The sequence below is a fragment of the Schistocerca serialis genome, chromosome 2 (assembly GCF_023864345.2).
Source record: "Schistocerca serialis cubense isolate TAMUIC-IGC-003099 chromosome 2, iqSchSeri2.2, whole genome shotgun sequence".
NCBI classification, from domain to species: Eukaryota; Metazoa; Arthropoda; class Insecta; order Orthoptera; family Acrididae; genus Schistocerca; species Schistocerca serialis.
In genome coordinates this window covers 332,517,700-332,543,221 of record NC_064639.1, presented here as the reverse complement: position 1 = coordinate 332,543,221, position 25,522 = coordinate 332,517,700, and the positions used below count along the sequence as shown (strand labels likewise).

At 41.4% G+C, this 25,522-nt stretch overlaps 1 protein-coding gene across 1 annotated transcript in view; it reads left to right on the top strand.

The window, feature by feature from the left end:
* LOC126457141 (NADP-dependent malic enzyme-like) overlaps positions 1-25,522 on the top strand; it is a 389,633-nt gene that overhangs the window by 165,801 nt on the left and 198,310 nt on the right. The window contains exon 3 of the mRNA XM_050093209.1: positions 22,061-22,168. Within this exon, the coding sequence (XP_049949166.1) occupies positions 22,061-22,168 (108 nt within the window). The remainder of the gene's footprint in view (positions 1-22,060; positions 22,169-25,522) is intronic.

Here is a 25,522-nt window from a genome sequence, read left to right as displayed (position 1 = left end):
TTTCAGCCAGATGTCCGGATACTTTTGATCACATAATGTATTACAGCGCGCAAAGAGGCGTTCAAGCAATCATTTTTCCCGCTCTCCATACAGGAACAAAACTGAAAAAGACCTAAAAACTGTTACTATGGGAGCTGCTCCCTGCCATGCACTTCACAACGGTTTTCGGAGTATGGATGAAGGTCATTTCCCTGGGTGTTAGTTATTAATGAATTTTAGGCACATGAAACATCAGCAGTCAGAGGTTAACTCTGGTAGATTAGTGTGACCCATTATCAAGCAGGACAATTGTATTCGTCTCATCTAGCGATGTATAGCTTTCACAAAGCGTGGAAGAGGTGGCAACGTCTGCAGGCAACCTGTGTCGTACATGAGTTGGTTGCATCCGGGCTGGATTAGACCAAGCGTCTAACAACAATGTTTCTGAAATATTTATCGCTATTATTCATGACCGTAGTGGAGAGAACTTTCAGAAGAATTTAAAAAGCTTCATCCCACGAATATAATCAACTAGTGGCCTTTACAAATAAAAGCCTCTTTTCTTCCCTGGCGTTCTGCAAACATTCGGTCATGCTCTTTGCCTCATTTTGTGGGGCAACTCGGATTTTAAGTCCTGCCAAGCAAATTGTTTTTGTCAACTTTCGTTGCTGTCGAGCTACATTGTCTTTTCCGACGTTCAAGCGCATACTTACGAAACATTGTCACATTGGAAACATTGGTGATCACGAAGTAGATGAAGTTTAGGAATTCTGCTACCTAGGGAGCTATGTAACCGGTCGCGGACGGAGCAAGGATGACATAAAAATCAGAGTAGCACTGGCAAAAGGGCATTACTGGCCAAGATAAGTTTACTTGTATCAAAAATAGGTCTTCATTTCAGAAAGAAATTTTTGATAATGTGCTTTTGGAGCACAGCATTGTATGGTGGTAAATCATGGAAAAGAATAAAAGCGCCGAGATGTGATGCTACAGAAGAGAGTAGAAAATTAGGTGGTCAGGTAAGGTGAGGAATGATGAAGTTCTCCGCAGAATCGGCGAAGAAAGAGACATACGGAAAAATCTGACAGAAGGGACAGAAAAATAGGACATTTGTTAAGACATCAGGGATTAACCTCTATGGTACTGGAGGCAGCTGTAGGGGAAGACAGAGATTGGAATACATGCAACAAATGACTAAGGGTACAAGTGCTACTCTGAGATGAAGAGGTTAGCTCAGGAGAGGAATTTGTGATGGGTCCCTGTACTGTCCTATGCCTGTACCAACGGGGGCTCTCAGTTTTTTGTTATCAGAGCTCTGTCTTGTCCAGTGAACACTTTCAGTTATCTATTATCCAACAATAAACATGACGCCCGTTCCGCAACTGAAACAGAGCTCTATGATGCGCAAATGTCGTCATTTTCTGCCCATACGCTTTCTGTTTTTGTCTGCTGCTGGTGCACCCAGTTTACAGACATTTTGTAAGTATGCCGTGAGAACCTATCAGTTTTCAGTTGCATCCCCTGTGACCTGGACGCAAGCACTGGTACTGTTGGGAATGGTGTCATAATGATGCTCCATCCTCTCCTGGGGCAAGCCGGCCCACAACCGTTGTAACTGGTCCTTGACATCTTGGATACCAGTACTGGGACAGAGTTGACGTTCCAGCTGGTCCCAAACATCTTCTATCGGAGGCGCATTTGGGGATCCTCCTGACCACAGAAGGACCTCAGCATCACTCAGACAGTTCATAGAGATATGCCACGTGTATGGGAGCATTGTCCTGTTGAAAAATGGCACCACGATACTGCCGCATGAGTAGTAACAATACATGAGGACGCAGGATGGCCACGATGTACCGTTGATCCATCATAGCTCCCTCAGTCACTACCAGCAGTGGCGTGAAGTCATGTCCTGCGGCACCCCATGCCCTTATACCAGGAGTAACATCGGAGTCTCTTCAAAACATTGGAATGAGAGGAACTCGTCCCAAGTCGCCGCCATATTCGCCGACGATATTTCTCTCGGGTAGGGCAGAATTACGACTGACCGCTGAACACAGCGCGACGACATGCATCAGCAGTTCATGCTTCCCGGTCACAGCAGCGGTCGACACGGGTAGAACAATAATTCTCTAGTCCGGTTGCTGCTAACCTCTAACTAACGGTGCAGGATGACACGGAATGTCGCGTGGACTCCATTAATTGTTCTCGGATGGCTGACGACACGTTACGTTCCCATGCAGTCTAACATCGGGCCACTGTAATGACTGAATGCCTCACAAATATGGGTAGCGCACGATTCGACCAGCCAGCCCAATGGAGACCCACAATAAGACCCCTTTCAAACTCTACAACGTACTGATAACGCTGTCTCTCACGAGTACGCGACATCTCCTTGTCCTTCACAGTGATGGTTCCACATCTGACACAGTTGAAGCCCCTTTTTACACTCTGCTTCACCTGGTAACAACACTAAATAGGAACAGCGCTAATCCACTTTATTGGCTGTCCAATCTGTCACAGAGAATTGCAACTTAAATAATTTACATGCCTGTCGATGGTGCGTGCACGTAAAAAAGTTATAGTGACATCCGACCATGTTTTCAAGGTGCTTCACTTTCTTTTCAGGCAGTGTATACGTGTAAATCATATTATCTTTTCATGGTAGCTAAGATCTTCTACGTTGTTAGGCCGCGTAATGTCCTCTTGAAATTTATTCTTCATTCTCGACTTTTCGACCACTGTTCAGCTAACCGGAGACACCAGAAGATTCTAAAAATGGTCTCAGTAGCGGGTTCGAGACGTTAATTGTGAAGAAGAAATTTGAAGAGGAACTTGAGGGGGCCTATAATATTTCACCCTAGGCGACAATAGGCACGGAAGCTGGAAATTTGCATAGTATTTTAGTATATCCTGGTACAGAAGATGAATGCAGAACAAAATGTTTTCTTTTAACTTTCTTTATTCAAAGGGTTACATTTACCGGTTTCGAATCATTACGACTCATCGTCAGATGGCTTTCATGCTTTCATTACAACATGTGCTGCGTTTTTTACTGATTAGTTATCGTGAAATGTCGGTTTGGAGTACTTGTGTTCATAGGTTTTGTCCATCAGACAACGTTTGTATTTTTCGCCGCATTCACATCATTGAACACACAAACTTGGAGAATTGAGCGCTTCAGATTTGTCACTGAATGCATTTCCACCATATTTCTATTGTTGCACACGTAAATTTGTATCACTGAGCACTCCAGCTTAGTCACAGAACAGACTTCTAACATGCACCGCATGTTTTGATAGATACATAGTGTTTGTAAACACTTGTTTGTTTGTTGAAGAATACACCGAAAGGAACATAATGTCAAAACTGTAGCTGCTAAGACACAGTGCAAGTATTTTTTTTTAAATGTTGAAATTTGTCAGCTTCGTCGCTCGCCAAGCGGCTGTGAGTTCTTGATGTATAAATCCTAACAGCATCTGTCTTTGTGCATGATCTAGAGATTCAAAGTAATTTTTAGTACAATTAATGTTCTCAGTCTTGCAAAAATTAAATACAAAGAAATGCAATCGAAATCGCCTACTTCTCATGAAAAGCTACATATGTGCTTTTTTATGATTTAATTTCTTGGACATTCATTCCAACGATGTCTACATTTCGTTAAAAACTGTTTAAACATTAGAAGAAATGATAAATAACTGATACAGTTCCATGAATTGCAGTTCAGACGATGGTAGTTGAGCTAATTAAAGTCCACAACAAAATCAGAGTAAGTTCCAAGCGCAAAGGTAACATGTATAGTTACAGGTTTCAATGACAAAGCACATGCTGTAAATATTTTGGTTAAACGAAGGAGGGAGAAAATGCTTAACCTTAAGCAGTGTGGAAAGCCAGTTTATTTTCCCAAAATATGAATATGAAAGTTTACATGAAATACGAAATATGTACCAAAATGAAACTCACAAAAGTGTAAAAGAAAAAGTATTCTAGAGATTTAGAACTGCTCGTGAGAGTCAAGCCCACCGTTACCAAGGGAGATCTACGAGACTGGACGCTCTGAATTGCAAGGGAGATCGACATTGCTGATTTTCAGGTTTCTTCGACCTGGTTAAACAGATTCAGGAAATTGTACGGGAACGGAAGCCGCAAAATTGCGAAGCTTACCTCATGTAAACATATAGAGGAGACTCATTCAAATGGCTCAAATGGCTCTGAGCACTATGGGACTTAACATCTGAGGTCATCAGTCCACTAGACGTCATTCATACGTAATACTATAGAGGAGTGGTTCTTAACCTTTCTGCGACCATTACCCCTGAGTGTACGCAGATATTACCTACTTTCCCGTCCCCCTTCCTCTCACCACCATTATCAACATTATCGTCTAACTGATTTTACAATGAACAAGAATTTTCTTCGAATGATTATTCCTAGAAGCCTTTTTATAGGATGATAAAACAGTTAACAGTGCATTGTTATTGCTATCTGCAACTTCTTCTCTGTAAAGAAAACACATATCCCCAATGAGGGTATAGCCGGCCGCGGTGGTCTAGCGGTTCTCGGCGCTCAGTCCGGAACCGCGGGACTGCTACGGTCGCAGGTTCGAATCCTGCCTCGGGCATGGATGTGTGTGATGTCCTTAGGTTAGTTAGGTTTAATTAGTTCTAAGTTCTAGGCGACTGATGACCTCAGAAGTTAAGTCGCATAGTGCTCAGAGCCAGCCAGCCCAATGAGGGTATACACTTGTTACAAAACATGCTTTTCTGCACCTCTCTTCTCGTTGCCAATACTGGCTTCACCCACATCCTGCACCTCCATTACAATCAACTACGTTAAAGTGTACTCACTATATTTTGTACATCATTTGACTGCTGGACTGCTTACTTCTGAACTGGCAGAAACTGGAAGACTTTAGGCTGCCAATGCTTTGTGTATTATATTTAAGTGTATGTGATGTTTATGTCTCAATTTCGCTCTCATAGATACACGGTCAAAGTACGAAATATGTACACAGCGGGTGGACTACGTCAGGAAGGTGTCCACACATTGAGTCACCCGTTAAGGCTATTATTTAAAAAAGTGTAATTATTTTTATCGTACGTGATCAGTATTCCAGTCTTACAAAATAGGGAGAGAAAACTTCTCGTTATCCCATAAACGGTGTATATAAAGCCAATCAGTCGAGTTTAGTGCAAACCACACTTCATAATTTCGAGAGAAAAAAGACAGAGTCACTTGAGCAGCTGATGACTGCTATGAAACATCCGTATACAACAATGCCAGTGATTTTTCTTCAGAAACATCAAGGCAAACATGGTCAGAAATTGTTTTAAAAAAGTACTGTTTACTTGCAAAAGTCTTGTAATCGATTCACCAAAATGTGGAAGATGAGAGAAAATATTTTCAACATTACATCTGAAACGTCTTCTTACCATTTGCAGAAAATAATTCATTGCTTTTGTTAGACTCTTGGCCTCGACATAACGACACCTCTTTAGGAGGATGACGAAAAAACTAATATAATTCTGATTCCACCCAGAACTAATAGTGTGATTCAGCCATTTGATAAAAAAATCCAACAGTGTAAAGCATTTCTCAGAAAAGTGTCGGACAGTATAATTTCCGATAGCTCTCTGTCATTTCAGGTTTATCAGAGAAACACGCTTTACAAATTTGGTCAAGTATGCCTTTTACGCAGCAGAATATTCAGAACAACGGCCACGAACATTTCTTACTCCATTCCAGTTGCGTCTAAATAAAACGAGTAATTTCTTTTAAATGCCCGAGTGCATTAATTCTTTTCCGTTATCAGGTGTGCGGGATCTAGGGAAAATGTTTGGTTTCGTCATCCAGTAGACACTTCGCATTTTTGTGACGACTACAAGGAATAAACAAGGAACTGTTTCGTTGTTAACAAAATATTAATTATTCAAAAATTATCATAATAACTGTGTTATAGGAATTGTTATAAGCTATTTAAAGTCAACAAAAAAAAGTCCCAACTGATGGAAGTCGCCTGTAATGGAACATTGTACGCTGGCCTGATTTTCTTTCCTTTTCTAATCACTTGTGTAACTATTGTATCTACAACAGTTTAGCCGTCGATATGAACTGCAAGTTATTAAAAAATTAATAATTTGAGACATTTTTGGTATCGTTTAAGTGCTTGAAATTCACTTTTGTGCACTTGGGACTCCGGCTACGCAGCACTACGTTCTCCTGCCACGCCTGCGTCTGCTTGTTCACTGATTCGGGCGGCAGGGATGCAAAAAGCGGGATTACAAGCGGTTCTTCGTATGAAAAGTGCGTTATTTTAACGTTTTTTGAAGAATACTTGCACTATGGCTCAGCCGCTAAAATTTTGACAGTACATTTATTTCGGTGTTTTCATCCGTGTGAAAAATTTCAGGTTAGACCGTTCCCTCGTTAGTAAATCCTACTAATACTTAAAGAAACGCAATAACAAAACTGTGGTTTAAAACGCATGAACTAAAAATCATCCTCAATAAATTTAATAGTGCATGATTTTAACTGAACACCTACTGCAAGACATTGTTACGTTACAACCTTTCATCAAGATCTTGAAACTCTCGATTTAAACGGCCATGTAATGCCGGAAACGTATATTTGTATATTATTAAGAAAAGAATAGCAAGGCCTGTGGTTTGAACTATGCGCTGGAATCCTTTCAGGCAGTGTTCCAAAAAATATAAGGTTATTTGGTTGATTAAATGTGTTGCCCCCCTGTACAATTGCTGTGTAATTCACTGTTAGCGATTTGAGAGACTACACATCTCCCTGCAATTCGCACAAACATCTACAAGAAAAGTCTTAGAAAGGAACTCTGTCTCATCTAAAGGAGTTGTGAAACTTATTTTCTCGCAAAAAAGAAGAAACAATCTTCTAAAACAAAATGTAGAAATCTTATCAGTGATTGTCATTCACGCAATTAACTCCACGAGAAGTGCATATCAGCGAAAACCTGCCACTCTGTGGGGATGTCACCGTTATCACAACAAATACAAGCTTATCATTTATCGAAAACAGATACTCTCAAGTGGCGCACATCTGCTCGGTCTTTATCTCAACAAGATGACCAAGCTGTCCATAACTGAGATTATCCTAAAAGCCACCTTCTTCTGTGGTTGACAGTTTCATTGCGTTACACTAAAGTTCATTGTGGCATCTATACGAATCATTGAGTTACAATAGTCGTGGAGGATAGTTGCAAAAACCACTAATTGTAAGTCTGTCAACCCAGACGATGAAAACTGGCGGTGCTTGGAACAGGAAACGAGTATTAAAAAATGTGACATTTTCTTCTTGTCTTTTTTATGAGCTTCTCCACAGCACCAATGAAGGCTAGCTGCGCACAGAATAAGTATTTGTTTCAAACCCAAATAAAGACTGATGCAGGAAAACCTACTTCGTAGAAGAGTTCATACTTTTTCTGCGACTTCTGAAGGCAAAACGTATCAAAATTCTGTTTAACGGAGTACTAGCTCCAATAATATTAAATCTAAAGCTTCTCTGTTCGCCTGTAGAGATTTACAAATATTTTTAAAAATATATTCAACGCGGACTTAGGAAAAATTGTTCTTTACTGACCAAAGTGTTGAGTACTATCGACAAGGGATTTCAAATTGATTCTGTATTTCTAGATTTTCAGATGGCTGTTGACACTGTACCACAAAAGCGGCTTGTAGTGAAATTAGGCGCTTATGGAATATCGTCTCAATTATGCGACTGGATTCGTGGTTTCCTGCCAGGGAGGTCACAGTTCGTAGTCATTGACAGAAAGTCATCGAGTAAAACAGAAGTGATTTCCGGCGTTCCCCAAGGTAGTATTAAAGGCCCTCTGTTGTTCCTTCTGTATACAAACGATTTAGGAGGCATTTTGAGCCACTGTCTTAGATTTTTTGCAGATGAAGATGTCATTTATCGTCTACTAAAGTCATCATAAGATCAAATGAAATTGCACAATGATTTAGAAAATGTAACTGTATGGTGTAATTGACCCTAAATAATGAAAAGTGCTAAAACGAATCCGTTAAACGTCGGTTACACGATAAATCAATCGAATGTAAGGGCCGTAAATTCAACTAAATGCCTAGGAATTACAATAACAGTAACTTAAATTGGGAGGTATACATAGAAACTCTTGTGGGGAAAGCGAACTAAAGACTGCGTTTTATTCGTAGAACAATTAGAAGATGCAACAGATCTACTAACGAGACTGCCTACAGTACTCTCGTCCGTCCTCTTTCGGTGTACTGCTGCGTGGTATGGGATCCTTACCAGATAGGATTAATGGGGTACATCGAGATAGTTCAAAGAAGGGCAGCACGTTTTGTATTATCGAGAAAAAGGGGAGAGAGTATTACGGACACGCCGGCCGGAGTGGCCGAGTGGTTCTAGGCGCTACAGTCTGGAACCGTGCGACCGCTACGGTCGCAGGTTCGAATCCTGCCTCGTGTATGGATGTGTGTGATGTCTTTAGGTTAGTTAGGTGTAAGTAGTTCTAAGTTCTAGGGGACTGATGACCTCAGAAGTTGAGCCCCATAGTGCTCAGAGCCATTTTTTTAGTGTTACGGACATGATACACGATTTGTGGTGGGTATCATTAAAACAAAGGCGTTTCTCGTTGCGGCGGGATCTTCTCACGAAATTTCAATCACCAGCTTTCTCCTCCGAATGCAACTTTCTCCTCCAAATGCGAAAATATTTTGTTGACGCCGACCTACTTTGGAAATCAGAGCTCGCTCGGAGAGATATAGGTGTTAGTTTTTTCCGCGCGCTTTTCGAGAGTGGAATAATAGAGAATTATTGTAAAGGTGGTTCGGTGGACCCTCTGGACTTAAATTTGTTTTGGAGTGTAGCCATATAGATGCAGATTTGCAAAAATAAAAAAAAAGACGTGGATGCAAAAGTTACCAACATCTGGTCACTAAAGAGCTTCTCTCTTTGTGGAACGATATCAACTACGACTTAGCTAATTATAACATACATAGCAAAGCCGGCCTCTGTGGCCGAGCGGTTCTAGGCGCTTCAGTCCGGAACTGCGCTGCTGCTACGGTCGCAGGTTCGAATCCTGCCTCGGGCATGGATGTGTGTGATGTCTTTAGGTTAGTTAGGTTTAAGTAGTTCTAAGTTCTAGGGGACTGATGACCTCAGGTGTTAAGTCCCATAGTGCTTAGAGCCATTTGAACCATACATAGCAAGGTAGTACAGCATTCGCATTGGGGAGCTACCGAGTCTACCATCTAGAGATACTGTAGATTGGACAAAATCACATCAGGCAGATATCTGACTGGTTCCACTGGAAAGGTCACTGGCATTTTCTTCGCTAATCTTCTCCAAGCGTACTGGTAGTCCTTAAGAGATCCTAGACCGGACGCTACCGTTTAGCATTCCTTCATTTCCCGATATAGCGTAAGGATATTGGGGTATAGTTTCAGAAAAGGAAAAAGAGAACTGAACTTCTTTTCATTACAGTAGAAATGTGGCCTGTGTACTACCCGCCGCTTCGTTCTTTCATTTAGTTTTCATTTAGACATCGCAGGACAGTAATGGCACAGCAGTAATGGCGACTTGGAAAATGTTACCTGCTCCTTATCCTTTCAGCACCTCCTCAGTGGCACCAATAGAGTGGATAGACCTGCTGCAGTCGTTCCGCCAAGGAAAATGACTTGGCGTGTCGTATCATTGATCAGCTCCGTGACACTTTCGTGCTTACTGGGTGAACCCGTAACGAAGCTCGCTTCTCTTCTTTGGAACTTCTCTGTTTCTACAATCAATCCTGTCTGGTACGGATCCTATACTGACGAGCAATATTTAAGCAATGGTCGAACGAGTGTTTCGTAAGCTACTTCCTTTGTTGATGGAATACATTTCCTGAGAGTTTCTCCAAAGAATCTCAGGCTGGCATATGTCTTACTCGCGATTAATTTTATGTGTTTGTTCCGCGTTAAAAAGCTCTGTACGCATACTCCTGGACATTTTATTGAAGTGACTGCTTGTAGTTACTGCTCTGCAGTTGGGCAGACATACAGTAAAGTGTCTATGTGTCTACGCATTCGCAATACGTTACATTTGTTTATACTGCACCAAGCTTCTTCCTTCATTTCTCTATAATTTTCTTGCGTCACCACTTCTCCATACACGACAGCATCGTCCGCGGAAAGCCTCATGGAACTTTTCGATGCTGTCTAACTTGTCACTTATATGCAGGATGATTCAAAAGTCATGTCCTGGACAAAGTCTACATTGTTGATTCAGTGGTTTTAGCTCACAGGACAAAGTCGTTTTCAAGGATATGACAGGAAGAATCATTCGATGCAAAAAAAATTCAGTAAGCAGAGGCTCTTAAATGAATAACTTAAGAGTTATGAGTACTTCGTCATCTTCGATTATGTGAAACAAATTTCTTCAACTGTGAGCTCTTTGCGTTCCACGTTTTGGTAAGCAGTAATGTGGACCAAAACAAGAGAAAAAGTACAGTAACCATGGACTCTCAACTTCGCTGCTATAAAACACATCTCTTCAACTGAACAAGTGTTCCTAGCTCTTAAGGTATGCGTTTTAGAGCCCATGTTTAGAAGGCAATTTCTCTTGTTTTAGTCCATATACCCTCCTCCTAAAATATGGAAAGCAAAGAGCTTGCAATAGAAGAGATTCGTTTCACAGTATCAAAGATAAAAAAATACTCATAGTTTTTAAGATGAGCATTTTAGAGCCCATGTCCACTAGACTTTTTTACTTCAGATATTCATGTTGTTGTATCCCTGAATACGAAGACTTTGTCCTATGGGCCAAGACTACTTAATTACCAAAGCTGACTTCATCCTATGGGACATGACTTTTGGATTTCCCTATGCATTATGAAAAACAAAGTACGCCGGAAGCCATCTCCACCTCTGAAGACTTCTTTTCATTGAGAATGTCATGCTGTGTTCTGTTTGCTAGAAACTTTTCAGTCCAATCAGACAGCTGGTCGATGTTTCGTACGCTCGTATTTTGTTCACTAGGAGGCAGCGTGGAACTCAATCTACGAGCGGCGTTCAGTAAGTAATGCAACATATTTTATTCCTCGACCAATCTCGGTTGAAAAAATGCGGAATTTGGTATGGGATATACCCACTTCGCCTCCTATAGGTTCATGAAGTTCCGATATGTGGCGATGCTACATGTATCCTTCAAAATGGCATCTACAACAGAGATGAGTTCCAAGCAGAGAGCTGTCATTGAGTTCTTTCTTGCGGGGAACCAGAGCATTGCAGATATTCACAGGCGCTTGTAGAATGTGTACAAAGACCTGGCAATGACCAAAATCACGGGTAGTCGTTGGGCAAGGCGTCTACGGAACGCGGAGACACTCAAATTCGAGGTGGTGGACGAACCACAATTAGAAACCTCGTTGCTCAACTATATGTCTCTGTTGGTTGTGTTGACACACTCGTCTACCAGCTGGGGCACTCAAAGGAGTGAGCCCGCTGGGTTCGTCGCCGCCTAACACAAGGCTATAAAGACCAGGACTAATTGTGAGGAACCGCTTGAGCGTTACGAGGCTGATCGCGATAATTTTTTGTCGAACATCGTCACAGACAATGAAACATGGTTTATCATTTCGAAACGAAAACAAAACGGCAATCCATGGAGTGGCTTCACATCATCTCTCTTCCGAAGAAAACGCTCGAAGCCACACCCTCAGCCGCTAAAGCCATGGTGGCGTTCTTCTGGGACTCTGAAGGGGTTATTCAGTTTCATGTACTCCCTCATGGTGCTACGATCAACTAAGTGTACTGTGCTACCCTCATGAAGGGGTCAAAATAAGGGAACACGTGTTTCGGCTTATCCGTAGATATTCGACCATTTCTGAAAAAACGATGGTTAAAGTTACCGAGGAAATGTAAGTGCCTTTTACCGAGTCACCAGTTGCACTGGAGCGTTGGCGCACTGGTTAGAGTCGTGGCTTCACGCTTTTGCACCCCATGTTCAAACCCGATTATTACTTGTATTTTTGGCCGGCCGTTGTGGCCGAGCGGTTCTAGGTGCTTCAGTCCGTAACCGCGCGACTGCTACGGTCTCAGGTTCGAAGCCTGCCTCGGGCATGGATGTGTGTGATGTCTTTAGGTTAGTTAGGTTTAAGTAGTTCTAAGTTCTAGGGGACTGATGACCTCAGATGTTAAGTCCCGTAGTGCTTAGAGCCATTTGAACCAATGTCTTCTATTTTTATTTTTCATTTATCTAACAGTCCCCTTAGAAGAATGTTTTCCAATTTATACTGAAATAACGTTGTCCTTATTCGTCTACCAGTTGTGTGTCTGGTGAAAGAATTAAAAATAAAATAAATTAAAAGAATGGAAAAATGATTTGAAGTTGTTTTCGGTGCAATTCCTATAATATACTGTGCAATTCCTATAATATAGCTTGATTAATAATAAATTACAAGCTACAGATTTTGGAAAAGTGATCTGTTATGCGTGGTTTGCTGCGAAATTATTGCCAGCACGTGAAATCTTCTTTTCCGAGCGAGATTCGTACGAAGAAATGCTGTTGTGGCAAACCTGCCTTCGCGCGATGCTCTTGGTGTTGGAATGTTTCTACGATCGGTATCCTCCACGGAAATGCACCAAATCTTTCTGAGTTAAGAATTGATGTGATGATGAAATATAGATGAAATATAAGAATATGAGAATTTAAGAAGATTCTAACTCGCGAAAATACTATACAGACATATATTATATAATAAACGTATTACAATCATTGTGAAACCCAGTTGGAATATTACAATTACTACAATCCTCTTGGGCCCTAATTGGACGCATTCGGGAGGACGACGGTTCAATCCCGTCTCCATCCATCCTGATTTAGGTTTTCCGTGATTTCCCTAAATTTTTTCAGGCTAATGCCGGGATGGTTCCTTTGAAAGGGCACGGCCGATTTCCTTCCCAATCCTTCCCTAACCCGAGCTTGCGCTCCGTCTCTAATGACCTCGTTGTCGACGAGACGTTAAACACTAACCTAACCTAACCCTAACTTGATAATAAACTTTCATGTGGTAATCTTCAACGGAAATGCGTAGATAAATGAAATATAATAAAGTACATAAAAGAAATAATCGGGCTACGAAAGGAAAGCAAAAATAACAGACCGCGATGAGAACCACTTTGCCACCAATTGGGTTGAGTTTATCATGCGCTAAAAGGCGTATAATTACGTCCAAAACTGTGCTGATAGTTTTCTCAGAAACTATCGAGTGTCTACGGATAAGCCGAGACAGGTGCTCGCTTATTTTGGCTCCTCTTCCACAGAGCTAAGTTTCTGCGAAACTGGGTTAGGGCACTTGCCGTGTTTCCCTCGTAAGGAAAACGCATCGCATTGTGAATGTTTTCAAGACAGCTGTGCACTTACTGTCAAGTGGTTCAGCATGTCGTCGTCAAATGTCACGGTAAGAACTCACGAATGAACGTACTAGCACCAATCTTCGATCCTCCGCAGGTCTTCCTGCGTTTCGCTTCAGTGCTTTGATGTTGCAACCTCCCTGCAGGCAACACGATCATCATGGAGCTTCGGACGCTATCTACTAGATGGTTTATAAAAATTGTGAACAGTGACGCCCCTATAATGATAACTTGGATACTCCCGAAATTACCTTTACTTCTGTCTTGTAGAAACAAGATTAACGGAACAATCATCCAAAGTTGACTATTTGTTTTTTTAAGGAGACTATTCCTTCATTTTCAGTAGTTTGCATTTGGGCATCTGCATTCGAAGGTTGTCTCTTGACCCATGTGAAAAACGTCCCAAAACTGTAACATAGGTCCAAAGTGCACATTTTAGTACTCGACAAAATATGATGAAAAGCGTATGAAAAAAGATAACGCTAGAGGAGCGTCAGAGGAGAAACTACAGTACATGTTACGAGAAGAAATAACTTATATTGTGAGGGAATTTGTTACAATGTACTAACGTGGATCCAACGCTTCACTCCGAAAGCTAAACAGGAATCAAATCATTGGCGGAGGCTAAGGGCTGTACCAAGAAAGGCGATATTAATTTCATTTAGCGGAAACGTTCTGTCCAGTGTTCCTTGTGATGCCAAAGTTACTCTTATTATTAGTTACGTTCCAAAGCCTATAACAATAACTGGAAACTACACCTAGTCTACTGTACCAGCTGAAGGAAAAAATCGAGGGGACGTTTGGACTACAGAAGAAGAAACACCATTCTGCAGAGCTTCCAAACTCGTACTTGAAACATAAAAATTACTCGCTGGAGAAAGAAAAGTTGAATAATGTGTACTGATCTAAAAGAGAACTACATCGAAAAATTCATGCATTATGTAACTAAATAAGTCTTTTATGCCAAGTCGACGACTTTTCAACTTACCCTCACACATACTAATTATGAGACAAATTTGATTCATATTTGTTGTAATATTCATGCACCCACCTAAATAACACGATATGCTAGTGTTCGCCCTGTTGGTACAAATGAAAGGATGTGTTCATGAAAAAAAAAAAAAAAAAGGAAATTGCTTTTAGCTTCTAAGCCATATAACCAGTTTATTAGTTTTGAGTCAGCAGTCTTTTTACTTTTCCACATAGCGCATTAATGGTCGGTGTACTGGTTTCTTTTTTTTTCGATTCATATTCTGTGTCACATTATTTGAAAGTGCCTACCTTCAGCTTTTGACTATACGTATAGGAGCACACTTACAACGCATGTAGTTGAAAGTTCTGCTGACAGCAATGTCTACAGTGAAGTATAAAAATAGGTGGCTGCAGCACATCGTAAAGAACGATCTTTGCAAGCGGCTGAAACGTAGTGCATCAGTTTTGAGAATGAAAGATGCACGAAACTATGACGCAGTTTTCGAAGAACTCAAAATGGTTCAAATGGCTGTGAGCGCTATGGGACTCATCATCTGTGGTCATCAGTCCCCTAGAACTTAGAACTACTTAAACCTAACTAACCTAAGGACATCACACACATCCATGCCCGAGGCAGGATTCGAACCTGCGACCACAGCGGTCGTGCGGTTCCAGACTGTAGCGCCTAGAACCTCTCGGCCACTCCGGCCAGCTTTTGAAGAACTGTTCAGATGTTCAACTGAAAGATATTATTAAGTCCACGGAAAAGTCTGGATTAGTATTCAGCAGGTGTAATTTGTTTCTAAATCATTCTAATAATGACACCAGTTTACGCGATAGGAAAGTATGATGATGTGCCCCGACCGTATAGTGAAATTCATTCACAGTATAATAAATCGGAAGATGTAAGTAGTTCCTCCTGTTCAAGTTTTACTTGTGCATGAACAGAAAAAGAACATCACATACGTCGCAGGCCTGAGAGTGCTGTGACAAGTAATGGTAGCGTCGGAATATAGGAGCACCGACGTGGCGTTGCTACGGTAACCACCGCCTGTGATGGGGCTTTCGACTTCAGCACGGCACTTTATCAAAGAGGTCCGATGATACAGAATACATCTGAGTAGCAGCAACAACAATATTATCTATCGATTTTCCGCTCCAGTTGCCATGCAAGGTTGTCACCACCGAAACAGTTACAGTACAATTACCTTCAGATGACTTCAGAAAACCATATTACAGTTTTCGTACCATGTGTGTTTTTATTGTTTTGGGTGCATGCTCATGATGCACCCACGTATAACCTAAGTGAAACAAATGATGGAATATTCGGAAGTGCAAATTTAGGCGCTTGCCGTCAGTTTAAAGTATGAACAGAGGGCGCCATCCCCATATCGGATTATTCATTCTAAGCGCTCGAACTAGACCCGTACCTATCTGTGCAATAGATTTGTCCACATATGTTCTACATAACAATTACTATCATTTTAATTCTGTTGTCTGTGGCTACCGGCATCTTTTGACAATACGACTAAGGTTTTATGCGATACTTTATATTGACGGCGTTACATATGCACTGTCGTATCTTCCATAGTTCATTTTATCTAGGTCACGCGTACACACATCATGGGTAATGCTACCTAAAATTCAAGAAACTAATGGCAAGAACATCGTATTCTGGGATTATGAAGTCACACGGAGGTAATTGTAGTGTAATGGAAATCTGTCATGTTAAATGGAAAACCTTGGACTGCAGCTGGAGTGTAAAATACATACAACAAATACACATCATTATACAGTTTTAAATATGGCTGTTTCTCAGCAGCCGTATATAATTTTCAGATACAGGAATTACACAGCCAGCCGGTTCCAAGTAACTGTTTGGTACATTGACATAGGTTTCCACACCTCTAAGTATGTCTTCATCGGAATGGTATCTTGAGAAACAATTACATTGCGAGAAAGCAAAGGTCAGAATTTAGATCCGCTATGCTCAAATCAAAAATAAAATAAAACACGTTCCAGCCTTTAGCTAGCTAGCTAGCTAGAAACAACATCAGACATATATCGCTATTGCTTCTACTCCCTCACTTGAATTCTCCAGTAAGGAATTATCCAGACAGAGCTTTCCTGGTTATTCAGTTTTCACGAACGTTATTCAGTCTTTCTAACCGTTTCCATTCACACACTGCACATCCTGTTCAATCTTCACTGCCTCTTTCACGTCTTCATTATCCTGTCTAATTATTAATGGACATGTGTGTAAAATTTTTCTTATTCGGGAACCCGCAGTCCTACAGAGGAAAAAAAAATAGTACTAAAAAGCCCACCCGCACATATGTGCCATAGACTTAGAATAACAGCACACTCAAAAGAATTAGTTCTAAGTATCTGTGAGGTTTCTTGCAATCTTGAGAATGAGATGTTCATGGACACATCCTTCGATGTCAATTTTAGATGGTGTAACTTCATGTGCGTAGTATAGTGAAACAGTGAGAGGGAGCATCAACAACTTTACTAACCGCCCCAACAATTTACGCTCCTATCGAACGTTCTTATTTTCGACGGTTTACATGTGTTTGTTTGCCGAATTTCGAACAATTGTGGGATCAACATCCTAGAACTCCCTAGAGTGAGGTTTCACCTGAAATTCAGTTCCTTGTAAGTTAGAAGAAAAAATAATTTGAACAGTTGCAACAGAGAAGAATTTTGAGAACTGCTTGGTAGGACTAGAAAACAGTTGAGTTCCATAGCCAAAGCTGTTTTAGCAGCGGAAGCGTATTTTCATGAGTGTACTTTGTGCTACTCCAATGGCTCTTGCCCCAGTCACACAGCTTAGCATTTTGCAGTAAACAACTCAGCGGTGTAAATCAGATTAAGCCGACTAAAAGCAGAAATATCGCGTCATTGCCTCATTAAAGCAACGATGATCTTATTCCGAAATCAAGTGTCTTAGTTTTCATCAGCTGTACAGCTCTGTTATCAACCGACTGACAGATTATGGATTATGAGTCTTGAAGATATTGCTTTCTCATACCTACGTGACTCGCTTGAGGCATGGACCAACACAGGACAGCCCCTACAAAAATATTCGACTGCACATGAACCGATCGCTGTCTTTTTTGTGGTTTTTTCCCATCAGTCCTCTGGTTTTATGCGGCCCGCCTCGAATTCCTCTCCTGTGACGACCTCTTCATCTCACACTCAGAGTAGCGCTCACACCAAACAATCTCTATTATTTGTTGAATATGTTTTAATCTCCCCTGTAGTTTTTACTCTCTGCAGCACCCTCTAATATCGTGGAAGTTTTTCCCTATTCTATCCCATGTTCTTACCATTTTTATTCTATTGCTCTTTCTGCGTCGATTCCCTGGATAACCATCTCCTTTCTTACCTTAGCGGTCCACGTAATTCTTAACATCCTTCTATAGCATCACACCTCAAGCGCTTCGATTTTCCCCTATAGTCCATGATTCGCTTCAGTACATTGCTGAGCTCCAGGCGTGTATCCTTAAAGATTACGGCCAAAGGTTGATACTAGCAGCCTTGTTTTGCTCAGGAATGGTCTCTTCGACTGTGCTGGTCTCCTTACTTCCTTCGCCCTTCAGTTTTCTTCCAAGGTACCGGAATCCTTCACTTCGTTTACTTCACGGTCACCAATTTCGATGTTAAGACTATCGCTAATCTCACTTCGGCTACTCCTCATCACTTTAGCATTTCTTCTGATAACTCTCAATCCATATTTCGCCCTCATTAGATCGTTCATTTCATTCAATATATTATGCAATTCTTTTTCAATTTCACCGAATTTTAATCTCAATCATTAACCTACCTTTTAATTACGTTATTGCTTCTTCAACGGACAGACTGAATTGTACGGGAGAAAGGCAAGGCGCGTGTCCTACACCCTCTACAATCCGAGAACTTCGTCTTTGGTCTATCACCCTTATTGTTCTTTCTTACTTATTGCGCATATTGTATATTATCCGCCTTTCCCTAGAGCTTCCACCAATTTTTCTAAGCATCGCAATACATTCTCGAACGCTTTTCCTTCGTCAACAAGTCCTATGAGCGTTTCTAAATTTTCTGTTCTATTTTTCTGTACGTTATTCTTGTCAACGACTTGGATGCCTGAGCTGTTAAGTTGATGTGATAGTTGACTCCCTTACTACTCCAAAATTTTGTGGATATTTTTCCAGTCTCATTTCCTCCAACTCCGCGTGGGCTGAGGCGCCTTGCCACGGTTCGCGTGGCTCCCCCCGTGTGTAAGCCTATCGACCGATGACCTCTGCAGTTTGGTCCCATAGGAACTTACCACAAATTTCAAAATTTCCAAAGCTCTTTCAGACTTAAATATTGGATCCCCCAAGTGTTCCAGATAGGCCCCCAACTCTTGTTCTACCACGTGTTCTGCGTTTAACAGCAGAATTTCGCTCCACTCTGAACGTTGGCAACTTATTTCACCGAAAGTTGTTTTGATTTTTCTATAAGCTGAATCTGTCCTTTCGACGGCCATTTACTTTTCAAATTCTTCTCATTTTTCCTGCAACCATTTTGTCTTAACTTCCCCGCATTTCCTATATAGTTCAGTCCTAAGTGAGTTTTACTACTGTGTTGCTGTCTTTTCCTAAGCATTTTCATACCTCATGTTTCCGTCGAGCAACGGAAGTAGTATTTCGATGTTTACGGAAGGCATCTTCCCTTTCACCTTCCTTGTGCCTACGTTTGTCCGTCAAACTTCCGTAATGCCCTTTCTAGAAAAGTCCATTCCTTTTCAATTGAACTTAGTGTTGTGATATTAATTACCGCAGTACCTACAGCATCAGACAACTTCAAACGCACATCATCGTTCCTCAGTACTTCAGCCTACTCTTCTTCATTACTAGATTGTTATCTGAGTCTGTAGCCACTCCTGTGTACGCATTACAATCCAGTATCTGATTTCTAACCCTCTCTTTCTCGCTATGATATAATCCAACTCGGATCTTTCCGTGTCCCCATATCTTTTCCAAGTTTACCACCTCTTCCTGTGATTTGTAACGCTGTATTCGCTATTTATTGCATAACTGAATTGGTCTTTCTCCTCTCTCCTTTCTACTATCGAGACATATTCTCCACCAACACCGCCTTCAGTTCCGTACCCTACCATAGCGCTCCAACCACCCATATTGTTAGATTTTCAACGCCCTTTGCGTACTAAGTTATTTGTCCCATTCCCTCATACACTCTCCTTCTGTATTCATCCTCTGCTAATGACGTCGGGATGTGTACCTGAAGTGTTGTTGTTGGCGTTGATTTGCTTTCCATCCTGATGGAACGATCCTATCAATGAATTGTTTAAAGTAATTCACTCTGTGACTTATCCCCTATTCATAACAAACCGTGCACCTGTTATAAAATTTTCTGCTACTAGTGATATTACCCCATATTCGTGTGTTCGAAATCTCTATCTTCTTTCCATTTCATTTCACTGACCCTCACAACACCTAGAGTGAGCCTTTACGTGTCCTTCTCCTGATAATCCAGTTTCCCCATTGTATTAAGACTCGTAAAAATTTACCCTTTCCTTTGTTAGTAAGCCTTTCTTCTTGTGTCACCTCCTAACCCAAATCACTGCTTCAACAGGGCCTATTACATGATGCGCCATTTTTTCACTATGGAACAACAGTGGAAGGCTTATGGACAGGAAAACATTTTGTAAAGACTGTCTAATATTCTATATGTTGATTGTTATCTACACCTGTGCAATGTGTGACGCAGAGTGCATAGTGTATCAGAATCGATTGCCATTCTTTCTCTCTTATTCGCTAATGGCATGGGGAGGAAGTTTGTAGGTACCACTCTTTATGCCTTTTTGCTTCACTGTCGTGTTCACTACTCGAGATTTAAGTTGGAGGATTACTGTAACATCTCTTCGTTGAATCTTTTGTATCTCTTCCTTTAATCCATATCGACAAAATATACGCAAAATTGGTGGAAGATACTGTAAGCGACCTCTTCCTTGCTTGAATTGCCCTTTCTTTGGATTATTCCTCAGACCAGCATTTACCTTTCGAGCGGCCTTTCGTTGCGGTCGTTGCACCTAAAATCGCTCCGGGCAGATGGTCCCTCATACTTTACGGTGGCAACTAATTCCAGTGAATGATTACCAATCTTGTAGTCATACCATATCGGATCTTTTAGTCTATTTACACGGCTTACATTTCATTGAATTGTAGTGTGAGTCAGTTGACACTCTTTGGATTAAGCGCTAAGGCTTTCTGCATTTTGAAACAACTTTCTAATTGTGTGACCGTCTTATATAAAATTGGGTCGTCTGTGGACTGTCTCAAAGAGCTAAAACTTTCCTTTATATGCAGTAACGGTTCTGTAAATCTTCCTTGAAGTAAAATGGACACAACACTCTTTTGATTCTGTCTCTCCATTAAAAACGAACTGGAAGCAATATGTTTCGGAGCACTTGAGAGAGACGGAGAGTGGAGTGTAAAATTACCGTTACGGGCCAGATTTTCGAATGGAACACGTTATCTTATGCATTAACACGATCAAAGACGACTTTTTTTTTCATTTCTGCAGACTTTTTTTAGTTTTCTGAGGTGCAACCTAGTTTTACGATAGTGCATGTCGACATAAAACGGTGAGTTGCACCTGGGAACTTGCATTATAAGAAAAAGACTTGTAGCAGTCATGTGAAGAGTAACAACTGCCTTGAAGTGCTACTGAAGACGCAGTTATTTCAAATGTGTAGTAAGTGGCTGTTATGATCATTTCGCTATTATTCTTTGACTGTCGGGGACATTTAGGCCGCGAAAGACGATATATTCCTTCTCGGTTGCGCTCTCTCTCACCCTTTTCATAACGAGATTAATGAATGTCTTTCATCAGTACGCTAAAATGTTGTACTTGTAATGCGAAGACTGTAGACATTAGTGATAGGGGTGGGGGTGTTATTTCGTTTCTTAGTCAAATTCGCGAGTATATTCATCGTCGTTTAGCACGTCAAGCAATAAGGCGTCATCTTGTACAACGGTACTGTTATCCAGCAGCGTTACATAGCACTGAATTTCTTCTGTTTCTGCAGTTTATTCATTTCATCTTCTCAGTGCCCCGTACTGAACGACCCAGTGTACTACAAACTCGAAAACTGGTGCTTGCAACCGAAAATTGAACTTCCGTGTTTTTAGGGTTCCGTACGGCAGTAGAACAAAAAAAAGAGATAACTCTTACAGGATCACTTTGTTGTCCCTTTGTCTATCTGCTAGTCCGTCAGTTAAGACCCTTTTCTTCTCAAAAACTGGTAGATGTCAAGATTATATTTATCTCAAATGCTATATTCTACAGTCTATTGGCAATGTAAAAAAATTAAGCTTCTCAGTCAGTGCAATCAGAAGATACGACCATTTATATGTAACATATTTTGATACTCGCAAACTCGTCAAAACCTATATATGAACAATCTATATACATAATTAAGTTTGTGGGGAAACCTCGGAGTGCGAGTCCTACTCGCACTTGTCCGTTTTTTTTTTTTTTATTATTCTGTTTTGCTGAAGGGTGTATCATGTTTCTGCTTTGGTTTTCCATCTCTCTCGCTCAGTTACCGCTGGTAAAGAAGGGATAACGAAGTTATACAAGAGCGAATGAATAAATAACCTTTCAACCAGCAACCATACAATTCCTGTGTGCAACTGATTTCATTTGTTTTCCAGGTTACCAATGGATCTGCCCAGAGCGGAAATGCCTCAGACAGAAGCGCCTCAAGTGGAAGTGCCGAAGGCAGAACTTCTCAATGGCTACGCCGAAACTCCTAATAAAAGGTACTTACTCACAAAAGATTGTGGATGCTGAAACAAAGTTTAAAATTAAAAGTTATTTTAATGTGTCTAATGACAAGGTTAATAATGGTACAGACTAAGAAGTAATAAAGTTATTACTATCGGTACTACTACTGCTACTACCACTACAGATGCTGATGTTACTGCTGGTAATAATAATAATAATAATAATAATGACAATGACACACGGTCCAGTCACATTTATGTGACCCCTACCTATGTTCGACGTCAAAATGCAGTAACCGCTCACAGACAGCAGGTGGCAGTGCTAGCGGTGGAGGGTATATAAAGCGTGACCGAGTGATGCGGAAAACAGTGCAGTCGTTGTCATAATGCGGAAACGGAGTCATGTATCTGACATCCAAAAGGACGTGATCATTGGCTTTCGGGCCAAAGGTGGAAGCATTTCCGAAACGGCTAAGTCTGAAAACTGCTCGCGTGTCACCGTGGTTAAGTTATACCACACATGGCAAAATGATGCTATCTAAAACCGGTGCTGAAGCAACTGTGGTGCACCACAGGCCATAGATGACATGGGCGAAAAAGGGTTGCGGGGATGGGTACGGGCGAATAGCCGCCCGACCGTTAAACAACAGACCGCCCAGATGAACCGAGGGCCAACCAACAGTGTCTCCTCAACGACTGCTCAAAGAACGTAGCTGCGTATGGGTCTCCGCAGAAGGCACCTGGTTCCTGCAGCCATGTTGCTTGTTGTTCATCGGCGATGTAGGCTGGAATTGGCACGCCATTACTGCAACTGGACGTCCAAGAGTGGCGACAGGTTACCTTTTCAGATGAATAACGTTTTATCGTCAATCGGCGTGAAACATCTGAAAGCAAACACCTTGCATCACCCGTCGAAAGGGTCCAGCACGGAGGAGCGAGTGTTATAGTCTGGCGAACGTTTTTGTGGGATTCCTTGGGTGATCATTCTGGAAGGCAATTATGCATCTATCCTTGGGGACCATATCCACCCCTACATGTAGTTCTTTTATCCTCGGCACAGTGGCATTTACCAGCAGGACAGCGCAACATTTCAAGAGCTCGCAATGTCCCTCGTGGTTCGAAGAGCACCAGGATGAATTTACCGTATTCCCCCCGCCAGCAGACTCGCCAGATTCAACAAAGTCGAGAATCTGTGGGACCACCTTGATCGACTTGTTCACGCCATGGATCCTCAACTGTGAAACCTAGAGCAGCTGGCCACAACACTGTAGTCTGCATGGTTTCACATCCATGTTGGTAGCTTCCAGAACCTCACTGGGTCTCTTCCTGCACATTTGTGCTGCAAAAGGTGATTATTCAGGGTTTGAAGATGGTCACATTAATTTGGCTGGATCGTGAAATAACAGAGAGAAAATGGATTTATAGATGTACGAAAGTGATATTTTGTGAGGTACCGAGTTCTAAGGAAGACAAATTTAGGTAGAGGGCACTAGCTAGGAATGTTGGAAAATGAGAAAGCTCTAGTTGGAAAGAAGAGTACTTAGTTGTAACGTGGTAACGAGCGCGAACTGCCACAAAAAACGGATATATATTGCTGCTTTATTAAATATGTCATTAACCTCTGCTATAATGATTGAGGTCATTCTAGTGTCGGGTTTCTGCTACTGAAAATCACTTCGAGAAAGCGGTTGAATAGTGGAACAGGGCAAAGAGGAATTTTCTGACATTGAAACGAATGTTTCCGCTGTGCTCTTCAGACAACGACGTTAAGTTCGAGAGAGATATGAGGGACAGTGTACGTTGATAACGCGGTAGAGCGAACAGAATACACGGAAATATCTGTGCTTGTCCACACGTCGCCAGGATGACAGTGCATAAAACGATCAAAAACACCAGACGTCACAGAGATATTTAAAGCAGGTGTTCGTGACCAGTTCTAGGCCCAGTGAGCTATCCTGGGAAAGACCTAGGACGAGAAAATAGTTGTAACCAACAGTTGGAAGTACAAGCGTTTATACAACTTTCTTTTATAGGTAAAATGGGAAGGGCCTTTTATATTTTGTAGAGTATGGAGAGATGCTGATGCTTTCTTTGATGCTGCAGCTATTTGCTCTGCCCAGGTTAGCATTTCATCTGTTACTTCCAGGTTCTTAGCTGATGGAGAGAAATGTATATTTGTCCCATTTAGAATTAAACGTGGCAGAGATTTCCGAAATTTCGGGCTAATGAGTCTAGAATGACAAGTCAGGGCTGTTTGAATGTTTAATGGATTTTGCTTTAACGCTGTATTATGAGCCTATTTTGATTCTGCTCACAGCTGTCTTCAAGTTTGTTGGTTTTGTACTAAGTTATAACTAGAGGTCGTCAGCATACATGTAGTATTTACAGCACGACAGATCTGAAAACACTTCATTGACGTACAATAAAAAAGAGTATAGGATCTTTTAGCAAACTGTTGGGGACGCTTGCTACAGCCTGCATGGGTTGTAACAGTATCGTGGCGGGCATGACGCGTTGTTAGCGAGTAGTCAGATGTGAGAGCGAAACCATTGCACTGCACTCGGAGATAAATTTAGGCTGCTAAGTTTAACAAAGTTAGTGTGAAAGACTTTGCTAAAGCCAAAGAAGTAAATGATAGTCGCCTTTTCTCTATCCATAGCAAGCTTCATGTCGTCTGTTACTTTTATTAAAGCAGATGTGCTGATATGTTTGCGGAAACCTGATTGATATTCGTCTAGTACGTTGTTTGTAGTTAAATAGTTGGCTTGCGTATGTGGACTATATTATATCCTAAGGCCTTGGACAGCGCCGGAAGAATCCAAATCAGATGGAGCTGTGAAAACGTACTTTTTCGGTAGTGGCTCGTAAGGCCCTGTTTCCGGGCCTCAGGAAAACATTTGTGGTCAAAGAGTGGTTGAAGATGTCTTTTATTGTGGGTAATAGTGGTCAATCATTTGCACTGTAATTACATCGTGTCCATTACATGCTGATCTGATACGCATGATGGATTTTTTGACAGTATTACCAATAACATGCTTAGAATTTTTCGCGGCTACCGTCATTAACCCCATGAAGTAAACAATAAGTCTCTGTTTCGTTTGCCGTTCAACTTTGGCTGAAGGTAACGTGAAGTACCGTGTTAGTTCCTCCAATGGAACAACGGCATCGGGTGCAGCTTCTAATTTACTTCGATTTGGACTACGCAGGGTTTTCCATAGACCAGATGGTATGTGTCTGCTGTCGATTAACGCATAGGTATGCCGCAGTTTAGCATGTATTGCGGCGTGACTGACTTTGTTCCGTTTCTGCTTGTAAGCGATATAGCCCTGAGGGTTCATATGCCCGTTATTATTGATTGAAAGTCAAAGTATCACGTGTTGAAAATTGCAT